Source organism: Pteropus alecto, unplaced genomic scaffold (assembly GCF_000325575.1).
Source record: "Pteropus alecto unplaced genomic scaffold, ASM32557v1 scaffold213, whole genome shotgun sequence".
In the NCBI taxonomy this organism is placed as follows: domain Eukaryota; kingdom Metazoa; phylum Chordata; class Mammalia; order Chiroptera; family Pteropodidae; genus Pteropus; species Pteropus alecto.
Window position 1 is genome coordinate 2,968,492 of NW_006434829.1, and position 19,224 is coordinate 2,987,715.

The 19,224-nt window shown below is 56.2% G+C and overlaps 1 protein-coding gene across 1 annotated transcript in view; it reads right to left on the reverse strand.

Annotated features, from left to right (window-relative positions):
* AACS (acetoacetyl-CoA synthetase) overlaps positions 1 to 19,224 on the reverse strand; it is a 46,833-nt gene that overhangs the window by 17,793 nt on the left and 9,816 nt on the right. The window contains exons 4-8 of the mRNA XM_025045496.1: positions 15,837 to 15,950; positions 11,007 to 11,104; positions 4,825 to 4,939; positions 4,535 to 4,616; positions 1,261 to 1,408 (exon numbers count right to left, since the gene is read on the reverse strand). Coding sequence (XP_024901264.1) covers positions 1,261 to 1,408; positions 4,535 to 4,616; positions 4,825 to 4,939; positions 11,007 to 11,104; positions 15,837 to 15,950 — 557 coding nt within the window. The remainder of the gene's footprint in view (positions 1 to 1,260; positions 1,409 to 4,534; positions 4,617 to 4,824; positions 4,940 to 11,006; positions 11,105 to 15,836; positions 15,951 to 19,224) is intronic.

Sequence of the window (19,224 nt, forward strand, 5' to 3'; positions counted from 1 at the left end):
AAATCCAGGGGACCTGCCAGCCGCCCCATCACTGTGACCTTTCATTTTGCTGCTTTCAAGTTTCCTAGGGAGATGAGTCTTTAAAACAGGCCAGATGCTTAGTCACTTTCCTGGAGGTGTGAGCACCCAGTGAAGACAGAATAAACCTAACTTTTCTTGATTTGTCCATACTTTAAATATATCAGGCACGAAGATTTTTAGGAGCAAACTACATTGTATCTGATACGTTTTTATGTTTCTCTCCTAAAAAAAGTGACATACACTAAGCTTAAAGCACTAAAAATCAAAGTACAGGTGGACGTTTCAGCTTCTCCTAAGACGTCTGCTGTTCCGCCGTTCGCGCCCCCTCCTCGTCTCCGAGGTTCGTAAGATCGGGCATCTCCACGGCTGGTGCACAGGCAGACAGGGCTCCTGGGAAAACGGGGCTCCATCAGCCACCGTGAGGGACGTCCTAGACCCTGCACACAACCTCGACCGGATTTCATAGAACAGGGTGGTTTCTGTGACGTGGCCAGCTCACAGTGTGGCCAGTGCTGCTCCCAGAAACAAAGCCTTTTGGCCCCGGAGGTCCCCAGTCCCACGTGGGGTCCCCGGGAAGCGGCTGCTGTGAACGAACGGGCTCTGGTATGTCTGGCAGTCTCATCTCATGACCTGCGCTCGGACCCCTGGTGGGTCCCAATCTGGGCAATGATGGCACGTGCTCTCTCCCCGCCACCTGCTGTGACAGGATCACCCGCAAGAGCCACATGAGGCTCTCAGTGATGCAGATAGGGGTAGTCCCCGTCTATGGAAGGGATTCCCAGTGTAACAGAGGACCCTGCTAAGCTAAATGAGCTAGAATAAGAGGAGTTTTGTGTTTCGTTTTTCAAATACCACCGTCTGATCAAGCAACATCTGGAAAGCTGTTTGAGAGCGTAAGTCTTCTCCACTTGGGTGGGTCTCCTCTCCTGAGCGAGGGGAGAAGGCGGCAGCGACAAGGTCTGAGCAAGATCCTGCGTTTTCTCCTCCCTACAGGCCAGGCCAACTGCAGGCGAGCCGGGGAGGCGGGGTGTGGGGGGAAGGCCCAACAGCGGAAGCAGCAGCACCTGGCTGTGAGCAGCACCCTCCCGTCTCAGGGGACGGCTCCGCGGCAGCACCAGAGACAGCGATCCCCCCCACACACACACACACCCCATGGGCCGCCTGCGTGAGCTGCGAGGGTGCAGTGTGAGGACTCGGAGCCCCACAAGGGCGGGCGGGCGCCCGTGGACACAGACCTACCCCAGCGGAGTGCACCAGGCACTTGGGCACCCCGGTCGTGCCCGAGGAGAACAAGATGAAGAGGGGATGGTTGAACGGCAGCTGCGTGAACTCCAGCTGGGGCGCTCGGTCCCCTCTCCCAGCGGCGAGAAAGTCGTCCAGAAACACACTGTGGGCAAAACACACGGGGGGCAAACCATGAATGCTCCAGACGCTGGCCGGGTCCACGAGGCCTCCGGGACTCACACCCCTCCAGCCTGCCTGGATGACAGCCCCGGGCTCCGGGGGGGCACGAGACTGGAAGGGAGGTGTCCCGCAAGGCAGCGGAGAAGCCAACACCCAAATTCACGCCAAGTGGGGGGAAGCTGCGTCAACGAGGGCAAAGGTCACGCTGCTGTGTGAGTTCCGTGGACAAGGCCAGGGCTGTCCGCTGAGAGCCTGAAAGTGCTCCAAGTCCTGCTGACGTTGCTATTGGTGAAGGGGACCTGGGAGGGCTGCCGGCGGGGCGCCCACGCGCTCTTCCTGTCCGCTGCTAACCGGCTCCTGCCAGGCCCTCGTCTCCGTCCGTCGCCCAAAGGGAGGCCTGGGCCAAGGCGGCCTGAATCGTGTTGCTTTCCCCACCGGGAGAGGGGATGGAGCAGGCATGAGATTCGAGAGCTTTTCCCGTGTGTGAAGATCACAGCAAGAAGGGCGGGGTGGGGAGGCCAAGATCCGAAAACCACATTTTCTATGACAGAAAAGCTGCCGGGCAAACGTCAGCGTCATCGCTCGTCTCCCCGCCCTTAGGAGGCACACGCCAGACACATGTTTGTCCAGGAACAAGAAAAAGGAAGGCCAGCTACTGACGTGAGCCTAAGAAATCTGCCCCGCCTTGTCCCCGAGGCTGGCCTGAGCACCGTGCCTGTGGCCAAGAAGCACGGGGGCCACGGGCAAGGGGCTTGTTTTCTGAGCGGGACGTGGGCAGCGGAAGCCGCACAGCCGTCCAGGGAGAGGCGGCGGGTCCCCTACTTTGAGGTCTGCAGAAAGACGGATCCGAAACACTGGCCTGGTTCCTCTGTAGGTGTAAAAGGGGGCGGGAACCGCCATTTTGACAAATGGAACTTTCTTTCAGGGAAGGGGAAGAAATCAGTTAAACTCAGCCCGCAGTGATCTGCAGAGGATAATTACTCCGAAACTCAGACGGCGGCTACGCGGTGCTGCAGAAGGCCCCCGAAGGCGGGTGTGTCCGGGGAGGCACAGCGCTTTAAAGAGGGCATCGAAATAGCTAATCTCCGTCTCTGAGCAGTAAGCAAGGCCTCCTGTGACAGAGTGCCAGGAACGCGACTCGCTTTGGGACCGCCCGGCCAGCGGCAGCCCCGCTCCCCCGCGGGCTCCACTGCCTGCTCCGTGGAACCTCATTCTCACGCAGTGCCCAAGCGAACCAGAATGTACCCAGAGAGGCAGCTTTGCTTTCAAATGGTCTATAAGTCTCAGTAAATAGTGACTGCTTTTGTTGCTCTTCTGAAAATGCAAAGTCCAGGGTGGGGAGTCCCCAGTTCTGTCTTGGCACCGGCAGCCAGCAATCAAGGAGCGGCGAGGGGGGTCTCATTCACAGGGTTTCGGAGGGGAGGCGTTGCCCCGTGTAAAGCTAAATGAAGTGGCTAACGTGCTTCTCCCGGATGCTCGCGTTCTGTATCAGGTACTGACGGACACACGCGGAGTAGCCAAAGCCAGGCACCGGGGCCTCGAGCCCATCTGCTTTTCCCTCTGACCTCAGTGTGGCTGGCGCCCGCCATAAAAGCAGGGAGCTATTCTCAGCTTCAGGAACTGAGACCCAGCCTCTGGTCAACTGGCTGTAATTGACTGAGGTTGGCAGAGTTCCCACAGTCCCGGGGCCAAGTTCAGGGCCCTGGGCCCACCTGTAAGGACCTGCACATCCCAATGCCCATACTCCAGGGGACAGAGCCCGCTCCCACGTGCAGCTGTCCCCTTCTCTTGACAGTATTACGGAGGGCTAACTAACGCACTCCGTCCAGCCTCCACATACTAGCTCCCCACAGCCAGCCTGCGAGGGAGGGACTTCATCCCCATTTTGCAGACAGGGAAACCAAGGCACAGAGAGGCTGACCACGTGCGCCTCCACAATCTGGCTCGCGACGACAGCCCTCAAGCAACAGTCACTTTGCGCGCAGCCTCCTTCCGCCTCTGGAATCCTGGCGCACACAGCTCTCTCCAAATCCTGCTCTTTCGAGGTCCCCTCAGGTGCCACCTTCCCAGATCTCAAAGGTAAGCAACACCACCCAGCTCTCAGCTCCTGGTATTGCCTGTCCCCTCTGTGAGCACAGCTGTGTCCCCTGGGCCTGGTGCCACGGCTCATTCTCCCTGCAAGAGTCCCCTCCCTCTTACTTGACTGCAGGCCCTTAAGGATAGCACAGAGGCTGGGTCCTCCCAGTGGCCCAGGGCACCCTGCACAAGACCACTCGGCCAGCTGACAGCCTGGGTAAGAGAGCCTCTGCAGCTCCGCACCCCCCACGGCAGGCACAGGACTTCTGTGCCTCTGCAGCCACTTCTCACGTGGCCTCACGGGGCCACTCACGAGGCCCCTGCCGTGGCCCAGGCAGGAGGCTGAAGGGAAAGGTTTACCTGCAAAGGTAAACACGCCTGATCTCGAAACTCTCTCCCAAAACTGCTTTCAGAAAAAGGAAAGCAGTATAACTCCAAGAATTCAGGGACGAATTCGACTTTGAGCAAACCATAATCCATTCCTTGATTTCTACTCAAAATTAAGATGGGTACAATCCTATCTGGTACCCAAGGCAGGTGGTGTATCAGCTTACGAATGTCAGAATGGCAAAGGAAGGCACCATTAGCGATGGGGACAAAAACAGGTTCTAGACAGGAAACACGTGTGTGCATGTGTATACATGCATACGTGCATGCATGTGTGTGTGTGTAGGCGCCGCACTTATGTACACACCTATCGTGTGGACGTGCGTGCACAAGTGCTCACACGCAAGTGTGCGTACGCATACACACAGTGATTGTCATTTAGAGCTGCTGTGGCTGATCCAGGCCTGGCCAGACAGGAAGAGGGAGCACGCCTGGGAGCCCCTCTGTCCTGCCACTAATTACGTGGCCTTGGGGAAGTCACTCTGGGGCCTCAGCGCCCATCTACAAAGCAGAGATTTTAACGAAAACTTCCTCCTGCATCTTTAAAACACTGCGACGCCACGTGGGAGGAGCCACGGAATCCATGGCCGGTGGGACACGGAGCAGGCGCCACACGGGACCAGCGGTGGGTGCCTGGCTGACTTACCTGTTCGGTATCTTCGAAATGTCTATCTTGTCTCTAGAGGTAACGTAGGGGATCACGACCACTTTTTTCAAATCTGACAGTCCTGATGGAGAAAGGAAAGCAGTTACAGGACACGAGATACTTAGTTGCTGATATTTTTTTTTTACAGAATATAACACGGTGTAGAGACGGGGCTACGCAGTCATTTTTGCAGTTTGCAGCTTCGAGAGGCCTCCGTGACTCCTGGAGGTGGGGGTCTCATCTCTGCACCCATCCCCCGCCATGCCAGCTCAGGCGGGAGCGCCACACACCTTTCGTGACCTGCTGCACCTTGTCCAGGTGGCTGTGCTCCTTGCCATTGAACACAACGGCCTCCACAGAGAAGATGAGCTTCGGCCGGATTTGGGAGCACCGGTCCAGAACTCCCTGAGGAGGGAAAGGGAGGAATCGTCACCGCCCATCCCAGTGGCGAACGCCTCGGCGGCCAACGACACCGCCACTCTTCGAGGGAAAGAAAAAGTGGCACTCTGGGTGCGCCAGCCCCGTCCCTGTGTCCCCATCATCCAGCAGCCAGTAAAGAGAGCCAGGCAAAACACGGCGCGTGCGAGATGACCACCACTTCAAGGAAGGCACCGCTATACTGACGGGACATGGAGGGCTGACGGACACCGACAGTCACAGGCGCTCGCACTGCCGAGGAGATTCCCCTTCTCCAGATGGAGCCTTGCAACACAGCTCCCCGGCACATGTACTAAGGACCCGCCTTCCAGACAGGCAGCTATAGCTCTGCCAAGTGGTTCTATATTTTAGCTCTCTTTCAACCTTCGATCTAAAAGGTACCCGAATTCTCCAAATAGTACTTTCTGCCAATCAAATGCATGAACCACGAATGTGTATGTAGGAAATAAGCCCTGTTTTAAAAAGCGGGCTCACCGCCCACGGGACCCGCCGAGCACACCTCTTTCCCCGAAGGCAGGTGTTGAAATTGTTTCCGCAACTGATGTGAACAGACAGGCGTAGCCTCACGACACACTCGACACAACCTGAGTGTCACCGCACGGGTGACAGGTTAGAGCATCTCGGATGGGCCTTCCTTGCCTTCCTTCCCAGCCGCCCCAAAGCTCAGACGACGGTGGAGCCTTTCCATCCAAGAGACGGCAGCAGGGGCGACAGCGCCCAGATCTTCTCCTGTCCCCTGCCCAGCAGTCCAGGGCGAGTGGTTCCAGACCAATGCCCGGGCGACCCCAGGGCCAAAGAATTGAGGCCAGAACCTCCGCGGAGCACTTAGTTGGGCGGGGTCTGCACATTACATACTGCGGACATTAAAGCCTCCTGTGGCGGGACTATGGATTAAGCTCATCAGGGTAACTGACTGCTCTGCAGTGGGCCAGGCATCGGAGGAGAGGGTAGAGCACGTGTCTAGGACAACGAGGCCATCAGGGAGGCCAGAGTCCCTCAGAGGGGCCCCAGCAGTGACAGCATCACCTGGGCCCCAGACCCTCTGAATGGAGAACTCTGCGGGAGCCAGGAAACCTGTGCTTTCGCAAGCCCCGGAGACCCCGACGCACAATAAAATTTGAGATTCTCTGGGCTCAAGGTTTGAGGATTGAGATTCTACTTTCCACACTGCCCGATTATCAAGACCGGAAGCTGAATTAACAGAGAAGAGCTTGTTTATTCCATCTACTGTGCCAGGCACCGTGCCAGGGAACCACAGAGACAGGCTTCCTTGTCCCAAGGACACACAGTCTATCGAAACACAACAGGAAAACAATGATAATGTTATTGTTTTCAATTCCCAATTATTTTCAGTGAAATACACTCATGATTGAGGAAAAGAAGAAAGGAATTAAAGCCATAAGGAAAAATTTATGACGGCATCCATCAATAAATGCAAAATCTTTTTTTTCCAAAAACACCAATAAAATAAACCTCCTGACAAATCTGATCAAGAAAAAAAGGTAATACTTCTAGCTAACACTGACATAGTGCTTAATTATGTATCCTAAGCACTTTATTAATATTTACTCAATGTTCACGGCAACCTGTGACACAGGTGAATATGATAACCTAGGATATGATAACAGAAGACAATGCCATTATTAGCCCCATATTACAGGTGAATAAACTGAGGCGTACGAATGCACGAAATTAGAAGTCACACTTTATTACAGAAATAAAGATTAATGAATGAGAAACATTATGTTTAATGTCGTTAATAAATTTCAAAATCCAAATGGGATAGATAATTCCCCGAGAAGATATAAATGATCAAAATTGATTCAAGAAATGGTAGAATACTTGAAGAGAGACATAACCATGGCGGAAAAAGTGGTCAAAAGTCTGTCTGTTAACATGGGCACCGGGGTGAGGCAGAATGGCAGGCAGGTGGCATGGAGAGGGCTGCAGGACAGAAGCGAGGGCTCAGACAGGGGCAGGCCGAGTTAGGAGGACAGCTTCTGGGGAGCAGCTCCCCCCGCGGGTGTCCAGAGGAGCAGGCTTTGAGGCCAGGTGGGCGGGGAGACACCTGCGAAGCAGAGGGGGCACCACGAGCAAAGCCCAGGGCAGGTACAGCTGGTCCGGGGAAGGGAACGGCCTGAGCGAAACCCTGAGGTCAAGCACGCAGGGCTCCCTAGGGCCAGGCTGGGGGCCCTGAAAGACGGCAGAGATGTCCCCGTGAAATTCATCGTGAAATTCTCCCAGCCGGCTGTCCCGTACTCAAGGAGGAGGGAACCCAGTCTGCCAGTGACCTGGGACTCGGATGTCCCAGGGGTGACCCATGGTCACAGTGACAGCCAAAAGAATCAGAGGCCTGGGCCGTGACACCGTGGGAGGACTCAGAGGTCCCTCGATGCGCAGGAAGTTGTCCTGGCTGGCCAAGCACAGGTTGCGATCTCTGAGCACCTGAACCCAGCTGGACCGGAAGCTAGCCCTGGTCCAGGACTGGCCCTGGTCCTGATCAGCCGAGAACTGCTTTCCTGCTGCAACGAGAGGAACACACCTACGATCGTGCATCTGACCCGAATGCGGTGCCTAGCAACCACCCAAGCATCGAAACCAGTAGCCGCGGCTGAATCACGTGGACAGCCCCCTAGAGCGAGAACAGCTGTCCTGTTTACACACACAGCAATCTGAAGATACTCGTGAGGGCGAGGGCTACAGGCTGCGGGCCTGGCTCAGATGTGTGGCCATCAGAGCCTGGGCTCCCCCAGCATCTGGGAGAAAGCCACCAACTCAAAGGGAAACAGTGAAACGAAGAAAAACGCAAAAGGCTGAACGTGTGACACCTGGAGGTCTCGGTGAGGCTGGAAGGTTGGAGACCCGATAAGCAAAGCACTCCTCCTACCTGGTGACACCCCCCTCCCGGCCCAGAGCACTGGGTGGCCAAGCCGAGGCGGGAACACGGGAAAGATGGAGGGGGCGCCGGCGGGAAGAGAGGCGGGAGCAGGGCAGATGCAGGGCTGAGGGGCAGTGATGGAGGGGAGGAGTATGTCCCCGGCACCATCCAGGGAAGAGAGGTGCCCCACACTCTCTGTGGCAGCCTGCCACAGACGTACACGGCGACCTAGACGGCCCTTCATCACCAGCCAGATGGCCCCACGACATCTGGGGCCGGGTGAATCACCCGAACGAGACCCCTCCCTGGACTCGCGAAGTGCCTGGGAATTATCCACACGCATGTGTCACGGCACCAGAATGCCCGTCACTCACTGACATGCCCCGCTGTAAAGAAGCCAAGGAGTTAAAATCGGGATTTGCAGGCGAGAGGCGATTTCCCCTCATAACGGGCACGCTCAGTGATTTGAAACAGGAAACACGATTCAAAGCAGCAAAGACGTTCGTGTTTCAACGCAGATCTCAGAAAAGGGCTCTTTCCTGAAAAGGGAGACCGTCCGAAGAGCAAAACGGTGACGTTCGAAATTAAGAAAAGGAGACTCTTTTTTTTTAAGTGGAGATTTGCAAACCACTGAAGAGAACTGTCCTAGCCCACAGCTCCCCTCCATCCAGGCCCCACCTCGTCACCAACACCAGGAACGCTGCCCAGCGGGTAAACCCTGGGCAGAGAATTCGACGGCTGACCAGTGAGACTCCAGGGTCATCCACTGGTCCCGGGGGCCTTCGCGGCACACAGGTGCCGGCGTCCATGTGAGCGAGCCCCACGGCTCAGACCACGACCAGAGCTCCCCGGGCCGGGGAGGCTCGCCCTGGGAGCCGAAAGGTAGGTGGGAGCAGCCAGGAGGGGTGAGAGGTCACCAGCCACTGCCACATGAACTGCCAGCCACTGGACGCTCACGCTGAAGGTGAGCAGTGCCGTCCGGCTCGGGCGCACACCCACCTGGCCCCAGCAGGGTGGAGAGAGGACTCTATGCCACCACGCCGGCCATGAGGTCGCTCCCCAGAACTCGGGGCAGAGGGACGTCCCAGGAGGAAGGCGCGTGGCCCTGTCATGTTCTGAATAAATGAAGGCTCTCCCGGAGACTCAGGCCATCTCATCAGCAAAGACTCCTGGAGCCAAAAGTGCTGCAGACGGAGGGGACGGCAGAGCCATGTCGCCACCTAGTGCACCGGAGCAGCCTCAGCAGCTGAGAGTCCAAAAACCCTGAACCGGGAGAGAGCTGGCTGGACTCACGTGCCGCGGAGCCCTCCAGAGGCCGTGTCCTCCCATGCAGCGGAACCTGGGACCAGAGGCGGCCGGAGTGGCGTCTAGTGTGACACTCTGCACAGGACGGGGACCCGTGAGAATAGGCGAAGGGTGAGCAGCAGCTGCTGATGTTGCAGCCGAGGGGGAGGCAGCTGGACACCCGCCTTGCACCCTGCGGCTCAGACACGACGCCCCAGTCCAGCGCAAAGTGCCGTTCTCCCTCCGCCGAGCTTTCGGGTGGGGCCTTCGTTTCAGCCCCAGAGGCCAGGCCGCGCCCCATGCCACACACAGCTCTCCCCACGTCCCCACGCCGGCTTACAAAAAGTCGAAGCTGCAATTCAATTCTGAAAACACTCATGTCCCAACTCACTGAGAGCTAACAGTACTGACCCAGGGGTAGGTCAGTGCCGTCCCCAACCCTACACAAGCATCACTTCTGCGGTCCCCACAAGCTCCCCCCAAGTTCATACTCAGGACGCGGAGCCAGGAAGTAGCAGAGGGACTCAAGCTCGGGCAGGACCCGCCTGCCCGGTGCCGGCATGCCACACTGCCTCCCCAGCCCTGGGGCCCGGCCCTCCGCCTCCCGCCATGCTGCTCGAGACCCACTGAGGGGTCCACGAGCAACAGCGCCTAGTCCCAGCTCTCTGGACTCTCCCACAAGGTCACCTCTGGCCCCGAGAAGCTCACGCAGCCACAGAGAGGGCCCCGGAAATGGGAGAGGACACACATGGACTTCCGGTCTCAGGTCAGTCCCAGCTGACCTTGTCCTGGGTGGAGGCCATCTGGGAGAGGCCCTGGAAAGTTCCAAGAGGCATGAGCACAGTCCAGCCATCAGCCACCAAGTAGTGATCTCTGGGGCGTCCCCCCCCCTAAACTCAGCAGGGCTCTGTCCTCACCCTGCTGGTCCCCACTCCAGCCACCAGGGGCCTTGGGCATAGGGGACAGCCAGACCCCTGTTGGAGGGCCTGGAGGGTCTGTGCTTCCCGGCACCAGGCCACTTCTGCTCCTGGCGTGGCCCCTGCGCTGGGCACCGGTCAGTGCAGCTTGGTGGCCGAGGGTCAGCCTGGCTTCGTCCCGCTCTGCTGCCTGTTTGTCCCACAGAGGGTCACAGCACTGGGCAGCCGTGGTGGGGTTCAGCACACACTTCCTGCCCCCACTTGGCCCAGACTGGACAGCCAGGCAAACCCGCCCTGGGTCCTTGGTCCCCTCAGAGTCATGGAGATAATGAGGTCTTCGCCCTCCCACAGGAAGCGCGAAGCCCAGACCCCAAGTACAAGATCAGAGACCACAGCGATGTGCGCAAGGCTTCGCGGGAAACTCCGTGAGCAAACGAGGAAGCCACACGGGATAAACGTTCGGAAAACCTCGTGTGGTCACGAAGTCACATGGGAGGTGACCAGTCAGCTCCACCTAGAGCTTCACCTCGGGGCCTGTAGCAAGCGACACACACCGATGCAGCATGCACGCCGTGGGACAGCAGGAGTGACACACACCGAAGCAGAATCGTGGTTTTAGATTTAAATGCAAAGTACATTCCTCCTGGCTCCTTTTCACCAATTATTCTCGTGTCCCTGGCCAGAGGGACAGGAGGCCATCGTGACATCACTTCCTTCCAGCCTTGCTGGCCACACAGGTCCACTGGGAACCCCGCCCCACACGCCCTACCCAGGGCCTCAGGTGGGCACGACCCTTCCCTGCGGAAACCACGCAGAAAGTCGCTCTGCAGTGGCCACACACCCAGGACGCTCACAGGTCCCCGAGAATCACTCAGAACGTCCCCCTGCAGTGGCCACACGCCCAGAGTGCTCATGGGGCCCAGAAATGCCCCCTCTGATGGGGACCTAGACTCACGGTCACCCCGAAGTCCGGGGACATGGAGCTCCAGATGGCACCAATGCTTGCAGCAGCCAGCATGGCCTCCACGGCATGCTCACCGTTGGGTAAGTAACCTGCAGAGAGGACACAGACAAGAAGCGGTGGGTTCAGGGTGCGCTGGATGAAGGCACCCCGAGAGCAGGCGGGAGTGGGGAGAGGGGCTGGCTCTGAACTCCGATGAGCCCCGCCAGCCCTGCCCCTCCCCACCCCTCCTCCCCAGCTGCCTCGATGTCACTCTTTGGATGACCCTACTGCCACTTCCTATTGTCACCCCCTCTGGCCCATTCTCTGTGCTCTAATCAGTGGCCCCCGCAGCCCTGCACGCCCCTGCTCCCTCCGCTTCTCGGCTGCACCTCCCACTCAGGCTGGGCCATGACAGCCCTCTTTCATTGCTTTAGTTGGTCTAAGTTCCTCCTGCCTCAGGGCCTTTGCACGAGCTGCCGGCCCTGCCTGGACACTCTTCCACACACACCAGGCTTCCCCGCTCAGGGCAGGCTCACCCTTCAGCTCAGAACCCAAACAAAACTTTCTCAGAGAAGCCTTCCCCTGAACCCAAGTCCCCCAGGCAGTCACCCACAAAGCACACTGTATTTCTCCCTCACCAAATAATTTCCTCCTTACCAAAATAATCCTCAATACACAGTAATCATACCTGGCTATTTAATATCTGGTTCTCGGGTGAGCGCAGGGGCTTCGTCTGCCATGTTCTTTACTGTGCCCCACGTATCAAGGCCCTCAGATGTTGGACTGATGGCTGGCAGATGGATGGATGGATAGATGGATGGGTGGATGGACAGATGGACTAGTAGACAGACTGAAGGATGGAGAGTTGGACGGATGGAGGGACAGATGGATTGATGGACGGATGGATGGACAAATGGGTGAGTAGGGCTGGATGGATAGATGGATGGATGGATGGATGGATGGACGGACAGACGGATGATGGACAGATAGGTGAGTGGGTAGGGGTGGGTGGATGGATGGATGGATGGATGGATGGATGGATGGATGGATAAATAGTGGGTGAGGGTAGGTGTGGGGTGAATGGGTAGGTGGGTAGATGGACAGATGATTGGGTGGGTGGGGATGGATGGATGGATGGATGGATGGACAGACGGACAGATGGATGGATGGATGGATAAATGGTGGGTGGGGGTATGTGGGGTGAGTGGGTAGGTGGGTAGATGGACAGATGATTGGGTGGGTGGGGATGGATGGATGGATATGGATGGATGGATGGATGGACGGACAGACAGACGGATGATGGACAGATAGGTGGGTGGGTAGGGGTGGGTGGATGGATGGATGGATGGATAAATAGTGGGTGAGGGGAGGTGGGGTGAATGGGTAGGTGGGTAGATGGACAGATGATTGGGTGGGTGGGGATGGATGGATGGATGGGTGGATGGATGGATAGAGAGGAAGGAAAGGGGAATGGAGCATATGAGCAGGGCAGTCAGAGACACACAAACTCCCATGAGGGACAGGGGAAGGGGTCAGGCCCTCCATCTAGTCGGAGGCTGGGCTACGGCCAGAGAGACTGCGATCACTTAAACAGATCACCCGAAACGTTCCAGGGGAAGGATCTGTGACCACCACCAGGGAGCAGGGGGGCCAGGGCCAAACGCCTCCCCGGCAGCCACCAAGCCCAGCAGGCTGCAGCACCCAGGAGCCCCTGGACGCCCCCTTGTCCCTCCTCTCACTTGACCACCCCAGTTGACACTTCCACTTTGGGGGTTCACTGCATCTGCCCTGCCCAGCCACGGCACCCCAAGGGGCAGGGGTCATGGTCCCCAGGGCTCCGCACTGCATCTGGCACAGGGCGGGCCCGATGTTTGCTGCGGCAGAGATGAGTATAAACTGAAGCGTCTGGATGGTGCCATTGCCCGGGGGCAGGGCAGACTTACTGCCCAGGGCCGCAAGAGCCAGCCGACTTGGTGGAGACTGACCAATGACCAGGATACGACCACATCACAGACATGAGAAACTGAGCCAGGGACAGCTCTGACTCCATCTCTGAAGCCCCCAAGCTCCTCTCCACCCGCTCCTCCCCTGGGATCACTCCTCATGCTCTGTCCCAAGAAGCGCTACTGACCGTTGTCAGGCAAACTACTGTCCAAGCTGAGACGCCCGAAAAGGGCAGGTCACCAGGTGCCAAACTGATTTTGGAAAGTCCAGGGCACCAAAGCCAGGTGTCCCCAAGAGACAGCATGGCCAAGAAGGGGCTCGACCGTCTTCCCCAACACACCTTGTTCTCTGTCTCCCCATCTCTCAGAAATGCATGCTTCGAAGGGGGATTTATAAAAACGAAAATTGGAGGGAAGAAAAAAAATGGGAGAAGAAACTTTAAATTCCTTTTCCAGGCCTGACAAGGGAACAGATTAAACTGGACCAAGAGGAACCCAAGAGACTGAGGTTCCAACCGCAAAATTATCTGGTCACTGGCACAGCTCTCATTCATTTATTAAATAAATATTCACTGTCCACCTACTGCACGCCAGGCTGAGACACCAGACAGGCAGTGAGCGGAAGACAAGGTCCTTGTCCTCTAGTACTGAAGGACAGACGGACGCGCGCACACAGAATCCTGTGATTTCGGGCGGGCGACAGGATAATGAAGAAGAATAAAGCGGGGTGCAAGGGGAGAGCGACGATGGATTTGTCCATAGGATTTTCCCTGGGGGGGCCTCTGGGGGGGAAACGTGTGAGCCGAGACCTCGCCGAACCAGGGGGACCCGCGGATATGCAGGAGAATGATCACCGAGGGGCAGCTTGGTGTATCCCTTGACACCTGATTCCTTTCTAGTCAGCTACACATAGTGAGCAGTGACCCCAAGCCCGTCTGACATGGGTTGACATGGGGTCCAGCCCGTTTGCCTGGTTTATATATGATAAGGCCACCCAGCTCTCTGCCTTCTTGGCAAACACACTCTGAACGCCCCCTTGCGGTAAGTTCCCCTGGGAGCGGCGCGCCCACGCCAAACGCCGAGGTCCCAAGGCCACTGCCACGCCTGCTGCCACGCTGGCTGCTGTGGCCCTGGCCCGTGACTGAGGGGGCCAGGAGGAGGGCGGCCTGGCACCTGGGCAGCATGGAAGTAAGCCGTCGTATCTTTAGCGGCTCCCCGCTGTGTGCAGACCAACCCACACCCAAACCAGCTCAAGTTCCCTGGGACAGAGAACAGGTCCACGCACAGGTCTTTCAACTTTTCCTAGACGTCAAAGTGAAAAGAAAATGATAAGGAAAACACCTGAGCTGCCCTTGGGAGGATGTCACGACCCACCAGGACGCCTGAGGGAGCAAAGGGAGAGTGGGCTCAGGGCCACCAGCCGAGACGGGGACCTTCCAGGACACTGGGCCCTGAACGGCCCCACCCCTGCGTTCCACACCCCCTGGGGCCCACCCAGGCACCCCTCAGACACCCTGCTCGCCAGGCTCAGAGCCTTTGCACAGGCCGTTTCTTTCTGCAGCCGAGACTGCCCTCCCCTCCCCCGCCCCAGCACAGGGCTACCTCCTAAAGACCCCTCGCTAACCCTGTCACCCAGTACTCGCTGCACACCCCTGACACTCGGGGACCTGTTTTAGGGCTACTCAGGATGAAAGGGGTAGGACAGGGAGGGCTGTGAACAGAAGGTTCAGAGGCAAGTCACCTCACAGGGCGACCCCATCGTAAATTCCTCACTGGCCGGTCATGGCCTATCCCTTCTGCAGTCAAGGCCCGTCTTTGCCACAGGCCAGCCCTGGCCGCTGTTTCTGTGCGGCCAGGTGAACACACCTTGGAAATGCTTCTTTTCAGACCCCCGTTTCTAATACGAGACCACCCTTTGAGACCCTTCCTCCTAACAAAGCCTGCAAGAGAGCAAACAGTCTTAACCACCCCGCGATCCCGCCTGCGTCTGGCTCGCTCCCACCTCCAAGCATGTTCCCTTATGTCCCCTCCTTAATCTCGAACGCATGAAAGAACCTGCAAACTGTTATTCTCTGAAGCGTTTATCTCCGTCTGCTGCGATCCTGCTTCCGGGTGCATCCTCTCTTTGGCTCAGATAAGTTTTCGTAAAAATTCTCTCCAGGCTTGGACGTTCTTACGTGGACAGGACATGGAGCACGTGGAGAACGCAGGGAAGGTGAGCAGGAAGCCCGCGCGGGGCCGCCCGCCTGGTTCCAGGCCCTCCTCGCCACCCTGAGGGCCGCGAGTGCCATCGTATAGCCAGAGGACAGAAAAGCCCTTCTCTTTGGTTTGAGAGCAAAACCTGAGTCCGGTCCTGGGAATGAGCGCCTTAACTCCATCTCGACAGCACAGCAGAAAGCACTCAGAAAGAACCTCAGGCCGACCCGGACCGGAAACCGTCACTGGGTGCTATCCTCGTCATCGCCACTGGCCTCACTCTAGTGACGACAGGCCAGGGCCAAGGAGGTACGCGTAACCTCTCTGCCCAGAAAAGATGCTCAACAACCAGCCAGTTCAGCCTCTCTCTGCCGCCCCGCTTAAAGATGAAGAAACTCGAGGTCCAGGGAGGAGAAACTCCCAGTCCAAACCCACACACCCGGCCCATGCCGTGAAACAGATGTCACGGCTCCAGGGAGCCTGGGGCCCTCAGAAGCTGCTAAACAGGCCACACTGAGGCCGTTACGGCCACACTTTCAACGACCTTCCTTCTTTGTTTATTGTTTGCCACGCATGTGCGGTTGAAGTCCTAAGGCTGTATATTTTGTGACACGACTCAAAAGCTGTCCCAACCTTCCAAGCCATTCCCTCTGCCCCGGTCTCCTCCTCGCCCGGAACCACGACAAGCACCAAAAATGCTTACCGACGACCCGGTCTCCTTTTTCCACACCCATTTTCCTCATGGCCGCTGCAAACAAAGCCACTTGCTGTCGCAGCTCTTCGAAAGTCACCTTCACGATTTCCTCTTTGTCTTCTCCTGGAAGGAAAAAAAAAAAAGGACAGAGCATATGGAGACCGTCCTAAAAGGAAAGGTTCTGAGTCCCCGACACGGATGAAAACTCACGCCTGTTTAAGTGCGGGTTGGGAGTACGCGCCCGGGGAAAGGTTACAGAAACGCAGGGGATGCGAACGAAGATGCAGGTTTGCTCGACTTTATAGAAAAAAAAAAAAAAGGCGGTGTGAAAATCAGCCGAAGAAGCGCACTCACGGAATTTGCCATTAAAAAGGATTTTTTTATTATTGGGAGTGCTTAAGTGAAGAATCCTTTGATTTTGGTCACGGTTTTTTTGTCTGTTTTTGTTTCTTTTTTAACTTTTCATTTCGAAATGATGACAGATTCCCAGAAAGTTGCAAAGGTAGTACAGCTACCTTTCACCAAGTTTCCCCGCAATGATGACAGATTCCCAGAAAGTTGCAAAGGTAGTACAGCTACCTTTCACCAAGCTTCCCCGCCGCCGGTTACATCTTACATAGCTCTAGTACAACGTCAAAGCCAGGAAACTGACATTGATTCAATGTGGCCTTCGTCCTGGTATACTGTTTCCTCCAACACCACCACAACCGAGACCCCAAACATTCCCATCGCCACAAAGATCCACCTACTGCCACCCTTTTATGGTCACCCCACCACAACCACCACCAACCCTGCCCCTGGCAACACTAATCTATTCTCCATCTCTAAAATCTCATTTCGAGAATATTAGATGAACGCAATCACAGTAGACGGCCTTGGAGATCGGCTTTTTCTACTCAATGCAACGCCCTCATGATGCATCCAAGCTGTTGCATGCGTTGACAATTCGTTCCTTTTGATTGCTGAGTACTATTCTAACTTTGGTTTGTTTTGTTGTTGTTGTTGTTGTTGTTGTTTGGGATCTGTATGTGTAATGTGAGCTCACTGTAGAAAACTGACATTGCAAACAATGTATATGAGTGAGAAAATAAAATCATCAGCCTCACTCACTATCGAAGAAATGTGCATTCAAACAGTGAAGTATGACTTTTCGCCTAACAGGTTGGTAAGAATGGAGTGGTAGCCAGCCTCCAGTGGCCCCCACGATCCCTGCCTCTGGTGTTCGTGCTCTCGTGGTCCCCCTGACATTGAATGGGTCCAACCTGGATAACCAACAGGATGTCACGTAAATGACAGTGACTTCTGAGCCTTGGCCGTAAAAGGCACCACAGCTTCCGCAGGCCTCACTCTGGGAACCAGCCACCATGTCGTGAGGACACTCCAGCGGCTCATGGAGATGGCCATGTGGTAAGAAACCGGGGCCTCAAACAGCCACGGGAACGTGCCATCTTGGATGTGCGTCCGCCAGCCCCGGTCCAGCCTTCAGCTGACTGCACCCCCTGCCGACACCTTCGCTGCAGCTCGCCAGCTAAGCCACAGCTGAATGCGTGACCCACGGAAACTGTGAGACAATACGCGCTTACTGTTTTAGACCACGTTTTGGGGTAATTTGTTCCTCGGCAATAGAAAATGAAGACGGTGAAGCTTTAATGTTGCAAAGGTATAGGAAAATTATTTGAATGTACTTTCTACAGGAAACATGTCAATCTTCTGCCCATTATCTTTGATGCAAATTCCTGTTGGCTAACTGCTTTTCAATTCTACGATGTGAAGTCTCTCTTTTCCCTTTGGTATAAATGTGGCTTTTCCTACTTGCTTAAAGTTATACATCCCCGCCCATTCTTTTCTGGCCTCACTGGGCAATTACCTCGCCCACAGTCCCCCGCCAGATAATTTTCTATCCTACAAAAATACTCAGGAACCTGAAATCCACTGTTCAAAGACAAAATGTGCTGAGCAGGCAGCTGTCTAATAACGTAAACACTGACGGGCTGATGCTCATCGCTTCGGCTCCACTCTCGAGCACGAAGGCGACAGTGCACACACTTGCCTTCCCGCCGGCGCTGACCTCACGGGAACTCCATGTGGGAAGGGTGAGCTGTGCTGAGAAGGCCTGACCGAGCACAGAGCGGAAGCGCGTGAGGACCCGCATACAGCTAGGAGAGTAGGGAGCAATCCGGAAAAATATGCAGACCAGGAAACACAATGATTTTCAAGTCCCCAAGTCAATCATCAGCCCATTCAGGGTCCTGCTGGAGAAAGATATCCATTGGTAAACTGAATTTGATCCCTCGGTCGAGGGCATTTAGTCCCATGCAAATACGAGGAGCGGGGAGCTCATTAAAAGAAAGGGTTCAGATATTTAAAAAGGAGGAGATGGCGGGGTGGGGAGGAAAGAGGGCACAGGGAGAGAAGTGTGAAACAGACACAGCCAACCTTTTAAATATGCTACATCCCACTGAACCACACGCTTTAAAGGGGTGGATTTTATGTCATGTGCCTTCTAGACGCTGAGCCCACCAGGCACTTCCTGTAAGTCTCCTACACTGTCCCCACAATTTTACAAAAGAGCCATCCCTGCCCCGAGTCAGAGGAGCCACTTGGGGACCCAGAGATGGCGTGCCTAGCAAGCTCTTAAGTTAGACTTTCTCCCCTCCCAGAGTGCGACCTCTGTCTATTCTCTAGCCGGCAGCCAGGGTCACCGTCAGATCACAAGCTCCCTTGCTCAAAATCCTGATGACAGCCCACAGCCCTCGCGCGGCTCCGAACTCCTAGCTCCAAACTCCTGGCCGAGGCCTTCGAGGCCCCCCGCCGGCCTTGCTGACACATGTCCTGTCGTCAGGACCATGGCGCCTCCCTCGCTGTTCCCCATCCCCTGGGGCTCACCCTGGCCCAGGGCCTTCCATCTCGCTGCTCCCCGTGCCTGGAATGTTCCCCCCTCACCTTAACAAGTCCTGCTCGGGTCTCACCATCTCCAAGCAGGCAGCCCTGGCAGCCCCGCTGGAAAGAGCGCTGCTCCCCACCTGCAATCCCTCTCCCATACGGTGTTTTGTTTATTCTTCCGCATGCTTCGAGCCCGCTGGGAGTTTACTACACGTGTTTTCATATTTATTGTTTCCCCAGTGGAATGTCAGTCCCATGAGAGCAGGGACCTCTCCTGTCCTGTTCAACGCTGTCTTCCCAGCACCTTGCACAGAGGAGGCGCTTGATACAAAGCTGAGAAACAAGTAGGTGGGTGGGTTCATGGGTGGATGAATGGGTAGGTGGAAGGATGGATGGATAGACGGATGGACAGAGATTGATAGAAGAAAAGACGGACAAATGGATGGATGGATGGGTGGTTTGGGCAAGTGGATGGATGAATGGATGAATGGATGGGTGGATGGGTGGATGGATG